Raw genomic sequence first — 18,892 nt, 5'->3', positions numbered from 1 at the left:
TGCGTGGCCAAATCCCCCTCCAACTCGACTCTCAAGTTTGCCGAAGGCACCACAGCAGTGGGTCGGATCTCAAACAATGACAAGACACAGTACAGTAATGAGGTAGGGAATCTGGCGAACTGGTGCAGTGACAGTAATCATTCCCTTGATGTCAACAAAACGAAGGAGATTGTTATCGACTTCAGAAAGCTCGGTGGAGAACATGCCCCTGTCTACATCAATGGGGACGAAGTAGAAATGGTTGAGAGCTTCAAGTTTTTAAGATGTCCAGATCACCAACAACCTGCCCTGGTCCCCACCACGCTGACACTATAGTTAAGAAAGCCCACCAACGCCACTACTTTCTCAGAAGTCTAAGGAAATTTGGCATGTCAGCTACGACTCTTGCCAGCTTTTACAGATACATCATAGAAAACATTCTTTCTAGTGTATCACAGCTTGGCATGGCCCCTGCTCTGCCTAAGACCGCAAGAAACTACAAGAGGTCATGAATGTAGCCCAATCCATCACCCAAACCAGCCTCCCAACCACTGACTCTGTCTACACTTCCCGCTGCCTCAGAAAAGCAGCCAGTATAATTAAGGACCCCACAGATCCCGGACATTCTCTCTTCCACCTTTTTCCATCGGAAAAAAAATACAAAAGTCCGAGGTCACATACCAATTGACTCAAGAACAGCTTCTTCCCTGCTGGCGTCAGACTTTTTAATGGACCTACCTCACACCAAGTTGATCTTTTCTACACCCTAGCTATGACTGTAACACTACATTCTGCAGTCTCGTTTCCTCTGCTATCTTTGTCTGCATAGCATGCAAGAAACAATACTTTTCATTGTACACCAACACATGTGACAATAATAAATCAAATCAAATCAAAACAATTGAGACCAATCACATTGGGATGATACCAGAAAACAAAGTTAAATCCTTCAAGAGAAGAAGAGATAAAATTGGCATTAAAAACAGGTCAAAGACTTAAAGGACTTTACCGCTGATTTTACTGGCCATCTTCTTTCCTTTCTGATCGGGTGAGGAGGGAATACAATTTGCATATTTCCTCCCCAGGGATCTGTCCAACTGGAAACCTTTATTTTGTCTGTACTTCAATAGCCATAGAAATTGAGGTTGGAATCCTCCAGTGGCAGCTTGCTTGAGTAATTCTGAAATTACAAACATCTGTGTCAAACAGAACACCTTGCATTTGATTTTCAGCCTCCACTGTTCAATATTTGGCTTTATAAAATTTAAAAAATGTACAAATGGCTTTCAAACATTTTACATCTAGACCCCTGCGCTGCCCCACTAGCACTTAGTGATAGTGTGGTGGCTATGTTAATGACCTAGTAATCCAAAGGCCTAAATTAGTGATCTAGAAGCAAGAGTTCAAATTTTAACACAATGGGGATTTAAATTCAGTTAATTAAACAAATCTGCATTAAAAAGTTACCACCATGGTGGTGCCCAAGAAACTACTGGATTGTTGAAAAGCACATATCGTTCACGAAATGTCCTTAGAGAATAAAATCTGCCATCCAGTCCTGGTCTCGCCCATATGTGACTCCAGACAAACAGCAATGTTGTTGAGTTTTAACTGCTAAATATAGTGATCTAGCAGGGTACTCTGCTGCATTCAAGAAGCTATTTTACTTCTGTAATGCTGGATTCTGTGCACTGCAGGTTTTTTCCCAGTTAAATATCAACTACTGCTAAAAGACCATCAACTCGGTAAAGCATGCTTTTCAGTCTGCTGAAACTTGCTGGTATTCCAGCATACAGAGCTGTCAATGACCAAGTACTACAGACTTGCACAATCGAAATTCCAAGACCACATGCTGAGGGACGCACTAAATCTGTTCGAAAGACCAGTAAGGACCTCTCATCAGATTATACCAAGGGACTGGAAACCATGTAAAACCTTACAGCTTTATGCAACACAGACTTTTGACATGAAATGTAAAGGTACAATATAAGTATAATATCCTTTGGCATGTGCAGTAATGCATTTCATGTACTAACCATATTAAAAGAAACAGGCCATATTACATTTTATGGATTGTCAAATTTGAACAGTTATGTAAAATACTTTGTCAAATTTTATGAACAAAATATATATAATTCCTCAAATGAAAAAATTTTGAAGAAGTCTTCATGCAAGATTGTTGAATTTCTAACATCTTTTCAAATGGCCATTCCAATGTATAAATGTGACCATTAATTGCTTCTCAAGCTTCACTGTCGAAACACTACCGTGGCAGAAAATGACACATGACAATGTGGGAGTAATCGATAACTAGCCTGCACTCCTGATTGTAATGCTGATTGATAATAAACATCTATTTTCTTCGCACTCAGAAGGAATTCCTTTTCATCTGCTTTTTGGTGCAGAGCCATGTGAACATTAAAGCTCCTTCCTTCTCTGCACACGGCATTACTGAAGTTGGAGGTTATGTTAACTTAGCATAGCCATGTCACCTTTAAACTATTTAAGACATCCAAGATCAAAAATCAGCAGAGACAACATCTGTCAATTGCAGCACCAGTCTGCCATTGGAGATTGCCCTCTCCTCTCTCAAAGATAGCCAGTCTTAATGGAATAGTTTCACAGGTGCCAGCTGCCTTCTGGTTCCTCATACAATTGGTCACTCTCTGCAGGTGGGTCAGGAAAGTGGGTTACTTGACAGCTGAGGTAACACAGTTGGGGTCAATGGTGTCTGCATTTGAAGCTCACACACGTGCACTTTCAAGCAGGAAAGCTCCTGGTTTGTAATCAGGAGCAGGAACTGCGGCAAATTTTCCATCTCCTCAGAGTCAGAGAGGTTTACAGCATGGAAACAGGCGCTTCGGCCCAACTTGTCCATGCTGGCCTTTTTTTCAAACCCTTAAATTAGTCCCAATTGCCCACATTTGGCCCATAGCCCTCTAAACCCATGTTATCCATGTAACTGTCTAAACATTTTTTAAAAGACAAAATAGTACCTGCCTGTACTACTACCTCTGGCAGATTGTTTCAGACACTCACCACCCTCTGTGTGAAAAAATTGCCTCTCTGGACACTTTTGTATCTCTCCCCTCTCACCTTAAATCTGTGCGCTCTAGCTTTAGACTCCTCTACTTCTGGGAAAAGATATTGACTATCTAGCTGTTCTATGCCCCTCATTATTTTATAGACCTCTATAAGATCACCCTTCAGCCTTCTATGCTCCAGAGAACAAAGTCCTAGTCTATCCAGTCTCTCCTTATAACTCAAATCACCAAGTCCTGGTAGCATCCTAGTAAATCTCTTCTGCACTCTTTCTAGTTTGATAATATCCTTTCTACAATAGGGTGACCAGACTGGACACAGTATTCCTCAACTCTTGATTACTGAGGCCAACTGTTAAAGACTGATATCAGCTCATTCAACATGGATCTGGGATTAAACCTGCAACTTTCCTTGTACCTGCAGCTCAGACAATCAACAACCACATTCATTCTCAAGATTCGTGAGGAAAGCACCATAAGTAGATCTAAATTGATTCAAGTACCTTCTTTCTTAATTTACTGAACTGCTGCTGATGAGACAACATATTCTGTTGTCAAATTTCCATTCAAGAGATTCCCTCAGTGAAAAATAGCGAACTATGTCAATGATGAGCACCATCAAAATTCTCGGGTTATCACTGACCATAAACTGAACAGGACCAGCCATATTAGTGTGGCTACAACCGCAGGTAAAAGCCTGGGAATTTTGCAGCAAATAACTCACCCCCGACTTTCCAAAACCACTCCACCATCTGAAGTTTAAAGTTTATTTATTAGTGTCACAAGTGGGCTTACATAAACACTGCAATGAAGTTACTGTGAAAATCTATTACTGCTGCCTCACATCGCCAGGTACCCGGTTTCAATTCCTGCCTGTCTGCGTGGAGTTTGCAAACCCATGTCTCTCCATGTTTTCCCCATGTCTGCATGGGTTTTCTCCAGGTGCTCTGGTTTCCTCCAAAACTCCAAAAATGTGCAGATCAGGCAGATTGGCCATGATAAATTAACCCTTAGTGCCAGGGGATTAATAGGGTAAATATGTGGATAGGGACTGGATAGGATTGTGGTCAGTGCAGGCTCAACGGGCCAAATGGCCTCATTGTGCACTGTAGGGATTCTGTGAAAATCCCCTACCTGCCACACTCCGACACCTGTTTGGGTACACCGAGGGAGAATTTAGCATGGCCAATGCAGCTAACCAGCACACCTTTTGGACTGCGGGAGGGAACCCGAGCACCCAGAAGAAACCCATGCAGACACAGGGAGAATATGCAGACTCCGCACAGACACCGACTCAACCTGGGAATCGAACCCAGGTACCTGGCACTGTAAGGCAGCAGTGCTAACCACTGTGCTGCCCGGTAAAAGGCACAACTAAGAAGCTTTGGAATAATCACCACTTCTCTAGTGAGTGCAGCTCCGTTAACACTAAAGAACCTCAATGCCACCAAAGACAGAACAGCAAGCTTCACTGGCATTCCGTCCACCATCTTAGTCATTCACTCTAAGACAAAGTCTAATGCCCCACACCCCAGCCAAAAATACATAAACACATCCAAGCAAAGGTCAAACCTGACTGTTTCCTTGCTCAACTGAACAAGTGCCACAACAATTAATGCATTTTTCAGCAAACTTTGAAACACAGGGACAAAGGGTGGCCATTCAGCCCCGAAAACCTGTTCCGCCATTCAAAAAGATCATGACTGACCTGTGACCTACCTCCAAATCGACCAAACCGCCAAATGCCTCTCAGTAACAAAAATTTAAAGTAACAATCATCAAGCATTAACTGCCGTTTGTAGCGTAGATAGTGGAGAGGACATTGTATGAATGCACACAATTGCTCAAGCACTTCTGCGATACTAGCAGTGTCTGTGATGTGTTAGCTCATTTCCCTCACACTGAGTCTAACCACAATAAACAAACAGAACGTATTTCAATAATGCTTTTATGACAAAGCGGCCACAAAATGCACAGCATCCAGAGGCAAATCTTGTCAACAGTTTAGTGTACAATAGATACACTCTTCAAATGTGCAGTGCATTAGCTGCCTGTGCAACAAACATTTCAGATCCATTAACAGCAATACTCACCATTGCCATTTTTGGGCTGCTTATACATTTGAGAGTCTTTCTATGGTCAGCGAGCCACAATTTAACAAAACTGAGGCAACAGGAAATGTTCCTGTTTGGTTACTCAAAGGCTCAGGAAAGAATGCACAATTAGGTGACGCTTTTGCGAGAGTCATCACTGCTTAAATAAGCATGGCAATGAGAGAAGTGTCAGTGATGTGACATTGACCTCGCAACCTCCAATGCTGTGAACAACTAACTAGTTGCAGCCTGCAACTGCATAACCTCACTGTGGCAGAACACTCTCCTTTTATGGAGGAAAGGGGAAGGGCAGACAATCATAATTTCAGTTCGCAGCCTCCTGCTGTGTGAGAAGCTGAATTAGACATTCTAAATTCTATGCTACGCAAAAGAGATTGAATGCTGTCCCAATCCTGGTCAGTTTACACCCATCACAGATTTGAATTAGGCCCACAAAATTAAGCTATTCAAAATTGGTTATTCTTAAATGCAAGACAGTTTTTTTTATACTAGCTCTTGTTTAAAATGGATCAAATATCTGTGAAGTGGAGATGCTGGCGTTGGACTGGGGTGGGCACAGTAAAAAGTCTCACAACACCAGGTTAAAGTCCAATGGGTTAATTTGGAATTAGAAGCCTTAGAAGTGCTGCTCCATCACCAAGTAAGTATCTGTGAGCTGGGTCTTGGCAATTGTACTGGTCCTATGGGACTAGTAACCCATCAGTCATGGGCACGAAAAGGAGTTTATGATGAGGAATGATGGCAATTACTTCTCAATAATTAGTGGGTGGAAATTTATCCCCACCTGATATTGGATGTTAGGCAAGTAGTGTGACAAATCAGAGACAGTGGAAAGGTGAAAGAAGTGATGAGGTAGATCTGTGTGGCATCAATGTTCATGTTGAACAGGACACTGTATTTTTGAATGCTGTCAAGTGCAGCATGTAGATGGGATATAAGATTGTAGAACAGACCCTTGGAGGATTCCAGAGATAACAATGTAGGAGCAGGAATAGAAATTATTGCAAATAACAACTTCATTGCAAATAGCTATGGCAAACATTTTACTTATTTCATTTGTGTCATTGCAACCTCTAGTTTGACGTTTCCAATAAACTGATGGCCAGCCTGTGACATTCCATCAGCTATAAATTTGAGGTTATGCAAAATTCTAATGCTGGTATTTTTACTCACATCAAGTCCCATTTACCTACCATCCCTGTACTCGCCTAGCTACACTGGCTCCCAGTCAAGCAACACATCAATTTTAAAAATCTCATCCTCATTTCCCTACCTCTGTCATCTCTTCTAGTTCCACAATCCTCTTGAGGTATCTGCACTCCTCCAAGAATGGCCTCTTGAGCATCTCAGAATCTATTATTTCAATGTCTTCAGCCGTCAAGTTTCTAAGCTTGACAGCTTCTTGAAGTCCTCCACCTCTACCTCTCTCACCTCAAGGCACTCTTTAAAACCTACCTTTCTGACCAATCTTTTAGCCGTCTGCTCTAATATCACCTTGAGTGGCTTGGTGTCAATTTTTATTTCATAACCCTCCAGTGAGAGGTCTTGAGATGTCTTATTGTGCTACAGATACTGTATATATACAAGTTATTGTCACGTTTCAATCATTTCAGAGAAGGGAACCTGGTACTCCACTATGATGAGCCCGAATATGACTCCAGTTCCACACTGCATGGTTGTCAATTACAACTGATAAGTTGTTCAGACTGTATCCATTGCCAAAACTCAATAATAAGGGAAACTCCTCCAAGTCACACACTATCCTGACTTAGACTAAGATCAGAAGGTAATAGGAACTAAGTAGACTGTTTGAACTTCAAGGCTCAATTCTCAATCAACGCTAAGTTATTTTGAACCACAGAAAAGTTACGATGCACAAAGAGCCCATTCAGCCCTTCCTGTCTGCACCAGCAAAATTACACAATGCTAGAAATCTGAAATAAAAACAAAACACACTCGGATAATTGAGCTGGTCAGGCAGTGTCCAAGGAGATATTAAAACAGTTAACATTTCAGGTTGAAATGTACTGGAAAGAGCTAGAGATGTGGCTGTCAGCAAGCAAAAAAGTGGGGAGAAAAGTACAAAAGGGATGACCTGTTATAGAATTAAAAGCAAGAGTGATTATAAGAAACAAGAAGAATGGTACCATACGGTAAAAGGGAGGGGCAATTAAATAGGCCTCTCATTTGTTTACTGACCTAAGGGACATGTAAATGACAACAGCAAAATCATTAACAGCATCTGCTTTTGACACAGAATGCAGCAATGGTTTTGTACTCAAAATGTTCAATTCAATTTAGTACACTGTATTCACAGTTCAGGGTGTAGTCCCCTTGACAGTGTGGCCAAATGGGCTGCCTAAGATGGCGATTTACAACGCACGTTCGGATAATTGGCCAAGTACAGAAACAGACAGGTTGCGGCCTTAAAGGACAGAAATAAACAGGCTGCAGTTCAGACTCCCAAATACACACGATATAGGCCATCTCAAAGACAATGCACACTGTCTGGCCAAACAGAGTTGTTTACCAGACACAGGGGTGCCTTACCATCTTATTTGGGAGGGACGTAAGTGACCTACGTGCTTCCACCACCTATGGGCATGGCCATTGGGTACATGATGTGGAGATGCCAGCGTTGAACTGGGGTAAACACAGTAAGAAGTCTGACAACTTGTCAAACTTCTTACTGTCATTGGGTACATGCCCAGGAGATTGGTGGGACAGTACCTGATTGGACTTTATCAATCAGGGTGATCAAGCCCTGATCAATTGATTGGTGCTAATTGAGAGACTGCCCAAAGAGCGCGAAACCAATGAGGGATAAAAAGTGCTGCACAACGGAAGATTTTCTCTGTCACACACGAACAACAACAGTGACCACCACCAGCAACTACCACCACGAGGAGAGCCACCACACCAGTGATGGAAGGAAGACCAGAGCCAAAGTATCAGACCAGGCTTCACTGAGGACTGCAGAGACTAGCACGCAGATAAAGGCCAATATCTGCCTGGGTACTTGCCACTCATGCAAAAGTTAGGGTCTGTATTAAACTTGAACTTTTGCATCCTGTAAATAACTTAGTGTTAATTGTGTGGGTGATTAATATTAAGTGTGTTTCAATAAATATTACTATACTGACAAGAAGTCGATTCACAGTTCTTTATCCACCATATATGGGTTTGAAATAGAGTGTGCAGCAGCAGACAACAGGGAGGAGACCAAACACAAATTAGATGACTGCTTTCTTAACCTTTCCATTCAGTGCATCATCATGGCCCTGAGTTTACAGTTGCATACTATTTTAATTCACTAACATGGTCCTCCAAACCTCAATGGAAACATAAGGAAGACCTCCTCAACTTTCAGTTGGACGTTTTACAGCATGCAACATTTTCAGATCATAATCACTTCTCCTGTTTTTTCCAGACAGTGGGTGCTGCTAATAGCTCTCTCTACTCCTGTCATTTACAGCTTCTCCAGACCAATCTTTTGTTTCTTGACTTTCCCATTATATTCTCCTTTAGCCTTGCATCATCATCATTCCTTTTGTCATTTAAGGCCTTCCCATTTGTTCTTTCCTCCCTCCCCTGCATCTATGCCTTTGTACTTATTGAAGACCAGTTACATCTTTGACTAGTTCTGACTAAGGATCATTGCCTGAAATGTTAACTCTGTTTCTATGTCTCCACTGATGTTGCCTGATCTGTCACCGCTTCCACTGCATTCTGTTATTATTTCAGTCAAGTAGTAGTTGGTATACAACAACAGTGTGTATTTTAGGCAAATTTTGTTATCAAATGATTGCTCCATGAGGTGTGGCTGCAGTCACAGCTACTGACCTGAGTCACATTCAAATTAGGTCTGTGTCCATCTCCAGCAGGGAACTGAAAAGGTGCTCTCTGCAATTGACTTCCTCTGACCAATTTGTTATAAAAATTCAAATACTTTGCACACATATTCCCTTAAGCCTGCAGTGAGCCCACCACTGAATGGTAGTGCCAGATACAAAGAGTTCCTTTGATAAATGATTGCTTATGCACACAGTAACTAAAAGTCAACAGCTGAGCTAAAATTAGGTCTACAAACCAATAAAGTGAACACCCAAAATACAAAGGGCAATAGTTGTCAGAACAGTTCAGGGAATTTGAATGCTTATTCCTCCCAGCACACTAATTACAATTTGTTGTATTTTTTCAATCTCTCCATTCCACAGCCACTGTTCAGTCTTGAGGTAACTTACTCATTCTCTGAGAAAATGTTTCTTTGCATATTGAAAATTTGGTTAAATATAGCTCCACTCCTTGGAGAGCTTCCAGAACCAGAAATTCCTTTGGGTTTACTGCACTGAAGGAGTTAGTCTGCTCATGATCAAATACGAATTTCAAGACACACTGACGCCTTAAAAGTGTACCAATCAGAATTGTGCAACATTAAACGTGTTATATTTTCAGTAGCAGTGAAGAAAGCAAGACTATCGTAGGCACCATGTTGAGCTGTTAAAAGTATTTACTAAGACTATGTAATTACATTTCCAATCAAATTGAAAGAATACTTTAAGCACCAGATGTTAACCAATAGCACTATTTAAATGTGCAGGCTGTTTATTTTACAATTGGGTGACATTTCCACATGTGAATTACACCTAATTTTCACAAACGCCTGTTTCAAGAATGTCAGTAGGTGTATAACCAGGTGGTTATGATTAAGAAGCTTATAGCTGTGATTCTCCAGTTTCTGAATCATGCATATATGCAATGGATCTCGGTGTTTCATACCTAACTGGAAAAGTCAAGCGTTCTTTTCATGGGAAGGTGATTATTGCTCACTGCTAATTCCCTTAAGGGTGGTTGGTGAGCCGCACTCTTGAACCACTCATGTGGTATAGGCAGTGTCTCTACAGCGGTGTAGAGAAGGGAATTACATGATTTTGAAGCACAAAAAGCAACTTGGTTCTAAAGGAGGATAGTGTGGCTTGGAGGCGAACTTAATGGCAGTAATGATCCCATTCATCTGCTGCCTTGTAGGTGGTGGAGATCACAAGTTTGGAAAGTGCTGACGAAAGGAACACCGGTGAGTTGTTTTGAAGTTTATTTATTAGTGTCGCAAATAGGTTTACATTAACACTGCAATGAAGATACATGAAAATCCCCTAGTCGCCACACACGGGCACCTGTTCGGGTACACTGAGGGAGAATTTAACATGGCCAATGCACTTAACCAGTACATCTTCGGATATGAAGTACATCTTGCAGATGCAGTCACTATGTGCCTGTTATGGAGGGAGTGAATGTTTAAGTTTGTGAATGGAGGACCATTAAATGGGTTGCTTTGTTCTGGATGGCACTGAACTTTGAGTGTTGTTGCAGCTGCAATTCATCCAAGTATGACTCATACACTTCACCATGAACACTTAAAATCAATTTTGCATTGTGAATATACCAGAATGACAGAGAATTAAGAGGAGCTTCTAGGTAATAGACTGATTTTGGTACTGTTTTGCTGTACACTTTCTCCTCCCTTTTTGAAGGGGGCAATTCTTGGTGGGCTCAATTCCTCAGGTGTTGAAAGCCCTTCAATATTTTCTAAAGGAGCCTTTTTGCACACCAAAGTCTAGCTAGTAGGCTATGCAAACAAAATCCAATCCTGTTCATCTTAATGTTCACATTTGTATATTTTTAAATATCAGTGGTAATCAAGAACAGCCAAAACAACAAAGCTAACTTTAACATCCAAATGTGACTCGAATTGAGACTGACCACAAATCAGAAATTGAACTTGGGGCCTTTGGTCCCTAAATAAATAAACAGATTAACTTCACTAAGTATCATGATAATATGGTGTCACCATTCTCTTGGAATGCCGTGCCAGCTTCAGTTTCATTCCAGAGCCACCAAAGCAAGAGCTCCCAGAAGAAAGGATGTTTATTCAGAGGTTTGTGGTGGTGATTACGGATTGGAAGCGTTACATTTTCAATCGGGTGCCAAACTTTAGCCAATAAACTACAAAACCTGGCAAGGTACCAAAAGCAACACAACATGATGCGTAACTAAGTACGGGAGTATAAGTACCAAATATTCAACTGATGATTCCCAAATTCTCCCTCAGTGTACCCAAACAGGTGCTGGAGTATGAGCACTAGGGGATTTTCACTGCAGTGTGAATGTAGGCCTACTTACAACATTAACAAATAAACTGATTCCACAAAGTTGTATTGAGTCAATTTGAAAAAAAACATTTAATTTGTCGACACAGCCAAAATGGCACTCCCATGGGTGGGGTGCTGAACTACTACAGTCTAGACGGAAACAATCAATCTGAGAGAGAAATGTTGTTCAAATTAATAAATCATAATCACCCAAACTAAAACAAAATATGTCCAGCAGGAAGGAGAAAAATAGGCAAGGTATCAGTAAGATATGTTGTGAAATGGCAAGAACTAAGAGTGAACAAATTTACTCATCCAAATGTTGTATTGCCGGCAAAATTCGGCTCCTTAATTTCAGCACTATGGGTGTTATCCTGGTATTAAAATGGCCTTTGAGCTCCATTTTGATGTCGCCATGATGTGGAAATGCCAGTGTTGGACTGGAGTGGGCACAGTAAGAAATCTCATAAAATCAGGTTAAATTCCAACACTGATGAAAAAGTCCACTCATCTAATGAAGGAGCAATGCTCCAAAAGCTCCTCATTCCAAATAAACTTGTTGGACTTACACCTAATGCCTACATCAAAATCAGGTTAATGTGGCAGAAGCATGCAGGAAATTGATATTAAATTTGATATAATCAGGGTTAATAATCCAGCCACATGCTGGTTTCTGTGATCAATATCCTTTATTGTGAATGAAAGGAAAAGGCCACTCCCACAGCTACAGTCAGGTACTCTTCACCTCAGGACCAAGAACCCTGGTCCTGGTAAACCCACAGGCAAAACCCCCATGGCTGCTTTCCATTGGGCGAGCCTCTGCTCATTCAATAAGGTAGCTCATACTCCACAAAGCCCATGGATAGATCTACTGATGATCCGCCATGGCCTTGGTGGCTGTCATAACACAGGGAAATAAAGAAAGTTAAAATACAAGTAGATAGCAAATTACAGAATGCAATGTTACAAGTTTGATAGCAGTTTAAACGTTGCTTTCTTATTCAAGCAGTCAGTAATGATGCCTAAAAGCAGATCTGATGCCTTTCATCTGTTTTCTGTTTTGCACAAAAAATTGCTAGTGTGATGCAACAGTTAATCTTTATTCCAGCACACTGGAATATATTCAGTTACCCATGGAATCAGGCTTATTGATATCTGAATTATAATATCTCTAATTACAATACCCACAGTGAGTCATGCTTTCATTGTTTGAAATGGCTGTGTGTCGCTATTAAGGAATTTCACAGGGAATACAAAAGCCAAGTTCTTGCAAACTTATTTGGAGGAACAGTCAGTTTTCCAATAATGAAAGAACATAAAAACATTTACTTTTATTAAACCTGATTCTTTTAAATCACACCACTACTTCCATACCTGACGATAATAGAGTCTGTTAATTGTTCTAAGCAATAACTTATATTTACATCACATCTTTAATGTAAAAATATCCCAGGACAGCTCACAGGAGTATTACAAAACAAAATATGACACTGAGCCATTTGGGGTGATAAATGACCAAAGGTTTGGTCAAAGAAGTCTTAAATAAGAAAGGTCAGGTGGAAAGGTGTAGGGAGGGACATTCATTTTAACTGCCCTCTGAAATGGCCTGGCAAACTACTCAGTTGCATCAAACCACTATGAAATCTAAAAACCATTAAATCGGATGGACCAAGCAGCATTTACCCAGAAACACCAGTGGCAAACCCAATTCCCTCAACCCTGCAAAGTCTCCTTAGGAACATCTTGGGGCTTCAGTCAGAATTGGGAGAGCTGCTCCTTGTCAAGCACGGTGGTATGTGGTCAGGAGGGAGTTGCCCAAGGACTCAGCAATGAGCCTAGATCTCAAAGTTTCTTGGCATCAGGTCAAACATGGGCAAGAAACCCACCTACTGACTACCACCTACTCCATCTCCTGTTCAACTGATGAATCAGTCCTTTTCCACGTCGAACACCGATTAGAAGAAGCACTGAGGGAGGCAAGGACACAGAACGTATTCTGGGTGGGGGACTTGTCAGATTTAATATTGCATCACTATTGACCAAGCTGGCCACATCCTAAAGGACATAGCTGTTTGAATGGATTGGCAACAGGTGGTGAGGGAACCATAAAGAGGAAAAAACCTATTTGACATCATTCTCACCAATCTACCAGTCATAGACGCATCTGTCCATGACTGTATTGTTAAGAATGACCACTGCACAATCCTTATGGAGGCAAAGTCTTTTACAATGAGAATGCCCTATTGTGTTACACTACCACCATGCTAAGTAGAATAGATTTCAATGAAATGTAGAAACTCAAAACTAGCTGTAAAATGCTATGGGCTGTCCATAGCAGCAGAACTGCATTTAACCAGAACCTGTAACTTCAAGGCCCAGCACATTCTCCCCACTCTACCATTATCATCAAGTCATGGATCAACTTTGATTCAATGAAGAGAGCAGGCGAACATGCCAAAAACATACACAAAATTGAAGTATCAACCTGGTGAAGCTACAGGACTTCTTGCATGCCAAACAGGGACAGCAGCATGCAACAGAGAGAGCTAAGTTATCCCAGAACCAATGGGTCATATCTAAGCTCTGCAGTCCTGCCACATCCAATCATAAAAGTTGATGGACAAGTAAAAAAAACAAGAGAAGGAAAGTCCATAATTATCCCTATCCTCGGTAATGGAGAAGCCCAGCACATCAGTACAAAAGGCAAGGTTGATGCATTCACAACCATGTTCAGCTAAGGTCCGCAGCATTACAGATGTTAGTCTTCAGCCAGTTCAATTCACTCCATGCGATATCAATAAATGGCTGAAGGTATTGTATACTGCAAAGGCTTCGAGTCCTGACAACATTCCAGAATTAACACTCTAGACTTGTGCTCCAGAACTTGCCCACATCCCTGGTCAAGCTGTTCAAGTATAGCTGCAACATTAGCATTAACCCAGTAATGTGGAAAAGTGTCCAGTTACATCCTGTCCACGAAAAAAATAGGACAAATCCAGTCTGGCCAATTAACACACATTAGTTGACTCGCAATCGAAGTAATAGAAAGCATAATTGACAATGCTATCAAGCACCACTTAACTCAGTAACAGTTTGAGTTCCACCAGGGCCAATCAGCTCCTGACCTTATTACAGCTCTGGTACAAACGTGGACAAAAGAGCTGAACTCAAGCGGTGAGATGCGAGTAACTACCCTTGAAAACAAGGTAGCATTTGACTAAGTGTGGCATGAAGGCAGTGTGAAACAGAGGGTAAAAACTGCCACTAGTCGGAGCTATACCAAGCACAGAGGAAGAATTTGTCATTGTTGGAGATCAATCATCACAGGGCATTGTTGCATAAGTTCCTCAGAGCATATCCTTGACTCAACCACCTTCAGCTGCTCCATCATATGGTCAAAAGTGGGGATGTTTGCTGATGATTGCAAAATGTTCATCATTATTTGAGACTCCTCAGATACTGAAGCAGGTTTATTCCCTATGCAATAAGACCTGGACAATATTCAGGCTTAGGGTGAAAGTGCAAGTAACATTTGCACCACACAAGAGCTAGACAATGACCACCTCCAACAAGAGAGAAACTAACAATTGCCTCTCAACATTCAACGGTTTTAGTGGCGCTGAATCCCTACCAACAATATCCTGGGGGGTTACCATCGAACAGAAATTGAACTGGACCAGCTAAATACTAAGGCAACAGGAACAGGTCCAAGGCTGGGAACACTACGTGGAATAACTCCTCTCCAAACTCCCCAAAGCCTGTCCACAATCTACAAAACATATTCAGGCATTTGTTTGAATGAGTGCAATTCAAACAACAAACAAGAAGCTGGACACATCCAGGACAAAGCAGCCCACTTGATTGGCACCCCATCCACCATCTTCAACATTCACTCCTCCCACCATCGATGCACAGTGGCAGCAATGTGTACCAGCTACATTTTGCACTGCAACAACTCACCAAGGCTCCTTTAACTGCACCTTCCAAACAGCGCATAGTCTACCATCAATAAGGACAAGGGCAGCTTACGCATAAGCACACTATAACCTGAACATTCCCCTCCAAACCACACACCATGCTGACTTGGAACTGTACTGCCATTCCTCTACTGTCAGAGTCAAAATCCTGAAACCCCCTTCCTTCACCACACGGACTGCAGCATTTCAAGATGGTGGCTCACCACCACCTTCTCAAGGGCAGGTAGGGATGGGCAATAAGTGCTGGCCTGGCTAATGAAGCTACAACCTGTGAACAAATAAAAAAATTGCCAGAAGCCAGCTCAGAGGTATTTGAATTCAAAGCAATTAGAGAGTATAAAAACTGTTTCACACATAGGCTTAATTCACAGAGCCTGTTTTACTTGTACCTTTCTTAGCAGTTAGCTTGAGCATTGTTTTGTTTATTCCAGTGATAGCACTGGATGAATGAGCCTATGGGCAGAATTCTCCCTTGCCCCGGCAGCTGCTTCAATAGCGGGCAGGTGCCAAGTATCATTTTCTTAGCCAGTGTGAATTTCCCATGGGATCTTCCACTGGTACTCACCATGGCAACTCAGGAAACCACTGTGAAAATTAATCTACGTCCTGCTAATTGGAAGCAGAAGGAGGGCCAAATAGAATCTTCGATTTGTTTTATTATTGTTATATGTATTAACATACAGTGAAAAGTATTGTTTCTTGTGCCCTATACAGATAAAACATACCATTCATGGAGAAGGAAACGAGAGAGTGCAGAATGTAGTCTTACAGTAATAGCAAGAGAAAGATCAACTTAATGCAAGGTAAGTCCATTCAAAACTCTGACAGCAGCAGGGAAGAAGCTGTTCTTGAGTTGGTTGGTACGTCACCTCAGACTTTTGTATCTTTTTCCTGAAGAAAGGTGGAAGGAAGAATGCCCAGGGTGCGTGAGGTCCTTAATTATGCTGGTTGCTTTGCCGAGGCAGTGGAAAGCGTAGACAGAGTCAATGGATGGGAAGTTGGTTTGCGTGACAGATTGGGCTACATTCACAACCTTTTGTAGTTCCTTGTGTTCTTGGACAGAGCAGGAGCAATACCAAGCTGTGATACAACCAGAAAGAATGCTTTCTGTGGTGCATCTGTAAAAGTTGGTGAGAGTCGTAGCTGACATGTCAAATTTCTTCCCCCCTATTTGCTGTGATGCCAGCCAGAAAATACGCTGGCCCTGAACATGTCTGGAACAATGCAGTGTACAGTAATAGGGATTGCCTGAAGAATGCCCGGGGCTGCCTTCGGAGCTCGGGATGGAGGCTGCCAGTGACCCTGGAACACCACAGCAGTGGGCAGGGACAGCATCTATCAGGTGGATCTTATAGCTTCAGTGTCATCGAGGAGGCTCACTATCTGGCCTCAGTGTGTTCCTGAAGATCCATCTTCTCTCTTCAACAGCACGACAATGACGTTGAGTGCCTTTTAAATATGGGCACCCAGATATGACGACAGGTGCACGCAATCAAGCCCGCCCTGCCACAAAATATGGCACTAAACCCCCGGATGCATAATTAATGTAGTCGGGGGCAGAAGATGAGGTGGACTTTCCCATTGGTCTCCGTAGCGGGAAACATTCCTTGTTCCCGCACCCGCCACAGGACATCATCCCAGATAGAAGAATGCTACCCAATATTTTAAGTCCAGATACATCACCATGCCATTAGATTTGACTGCAATATGGGCATCATAGAATTATGGAATCCTTACAGTGCCATTCAACCCATCGAGTCTGTACTGACAACTATCCCACCCAGGGTCCATCCCTGTAACCTCACATATTTACCCTGTTAATCCCCCTGACACTAAGGGGCAATTTAGCACAGCCAATCCACCTAACCCACACATCTTTGGAAAAATGATACAGCATAGGAGATCATTCAGCCCATTATCACTGTGCAGCCCTTTGCAAAAGCTACCTATTTGTCACTTCCTTTCTCTTCCTCTGGAGTTCTGCACTTTTTTCTCTCAAGTATTAATCTAATTCAACCGCTCTTTCAGACAGTGAATTCACAATCATCATAACTCACTATGTAACAATTTGATTCTTGTATTACAGTTGGTTCTTTAGCCAATTATCTGTGTTCTCTGGTTCCTGGTTCTTTTGCCACTACAAGCACCACATCAACCACCCAGCCCTCAACAACTCTCTCAGTATTCCATCAAAGATCTCAATTGAGTTAGTCACAGATGATTTGTCGTCAACAAATGGCTTTCATTTATTGACCATTTTTCCAAAACGTCAACTAATTTTGTCCAAGACTGTTATTTCTAAAAGCTTTACCACCATCACAGGGCTAATTGGCCTATCAATATCAAATTTAACCCTCTCTTGAACACTGGAACAACATAGATAATTCTCTGGCACCTCCCCCATATCCATCTTGTGACAACAGCTTCCACAATTTCCAACCTTACTTCCCTTTGTTGCATCTTGGGTTGTATCTTATCCAACCTTGCTTCCCTCTATATCTTGGATTGCATCTCACCAGATGACATTTCCACTTCTGAGTGTCGCAAACCTTTCAAGTACCTTATCTTTAGCTATCTCTATCCTGATCAATTTTTTTTACCACTTCCTTCATTTCTGTGACTTTGCATCTTTCTCCATTATAGAAGAGGATGTTGCCCAAGTACTCATTTAATAGCTCAGCCATATTCTCTGCTTCTCTTGTCCATATCTTCTTTTTTGAATCTGCACCCTTCCTTTGACTTTCCTTTTCACTGTGTTAATTTGTAAACGCGTTTGGGGTTTCATTTTCTGTTACCCATTAATATATTCATATACATTATCCTTGCCCCTCTTTTATTCCCTCTTTTTTATATCTCTCCTGTACTTTTCAGATTCAGCTTGATTCTGTGTATCTCGCACAAATCTAATTTTTCAGTATCCATCAAAGGTCCAAGTTATTTTAACCTCAGAGGTGCCCTTTCTCAAACTCTCATAAGAATGTGCCTTATAAAGCCCCTTGAAGGTCTACAAAACATTGCGAGCATCAGATGTGGAACAGAATCTCACAGTGCAGAAGAGGCCCTTTGGCCCATCGAATCTGCACTGACATGTGAGAAACACCTGACCTACAATACCTATGTCTAGATCCATGTAGGACTCCAGATTATGCACTCTACTTTTATGATGTTGACATTGCATGTTGCAGAGTAATCAGTGCCTGCCTCACCCGCCTCAGAAAATAACTTGACTAAACCTGGTCCTGATCCTACTTCCAGCACTGAACATCCCCACTGGCCCCAAATTGACTGGTATGTTTGGGAATTTATTCCTGAGTAATTTTAAATGCATGAGTAATAAACATTTTCTTACCTTCACATGCCTTGCGGGCTTCCTGTAGGAATATCCTGGTCTGTGAACCAAAGGGGAGTTGAAGTTCGAGATCAACATCTCTTGATGTTATTTTGACTGTGGTATCAGAACCTATATGGAGTGTCAATATGCAGTTCAGAACAATGTGATTGTAAGTTGGTCACATAGACCAGTATGCACACAAGCCAAATCCACCACCATGCATTAATTACAGTACAAATCATAAACATAGATGACAGCGCACTGTGAAATTTGCATTAGTTGAAGACTCAGAACTTACTTT

At 41.7% G+C, this 18,892-nt stretch overlaps 1 protein-coding gene across 3 annotated transcripts in view; it reads right to left on the bottom strand.

Annotated features, from left to right (window-relative positions):
• inpp5b (inositol polyphosphate-5-phosphatase B) overlaps positions 1 to 18,892 on the bottom strand; it is a 129,145-nt gene that overhangs the window by 98,950 nt on the left and 11,303 nt on the right. For 2 of the 3 annotated variants that reach the window (XM_080211163.1, XM_080211164.1), the window contains exons 4-5: positions 18,610 to 18,720; positions 989 to 1,159 (exon numbers count right to left, since the gene is read on the bottom strand). In XM_080211163.1, coding sequence (XP_080067289.1) covers positions 989 to 1,159; positions 18,610 to 18,720 — 282 coding nt within the window. Of the gene's footprint in view, positions 1 to 988; positions 1,160 to 5,113; positions 5,192 to 18,609; positions 18,721 to 18,892 lie in introns of those variants that run through there. The other variant, XM_080211165.1, reaches the window with a different exon arrangement.

The sequence above is a fragment of the Carcharhinus amblyrhynchos genome, chromosome 24 (genome assembly GCF_965287045.1).
Source record: "Carcharhinus amblyrhynchos chromosome 24, sCarAmb.v2.hapA, whole genome shotgun sequence".
Classification (NCBI taxonomy): domain Eukaryota; kingdom Metazoa; phylum Chordata; class Chondrichthyes; order Carcharhiniformes; family Carcharhinidae; genus Carcharhinus; species Carcharhinus amblyrhynchos.
Note: the sequence above shows the minus strand (reverse complement) of the source record. Positions and strands in the feature narration are given on the sequence as shown.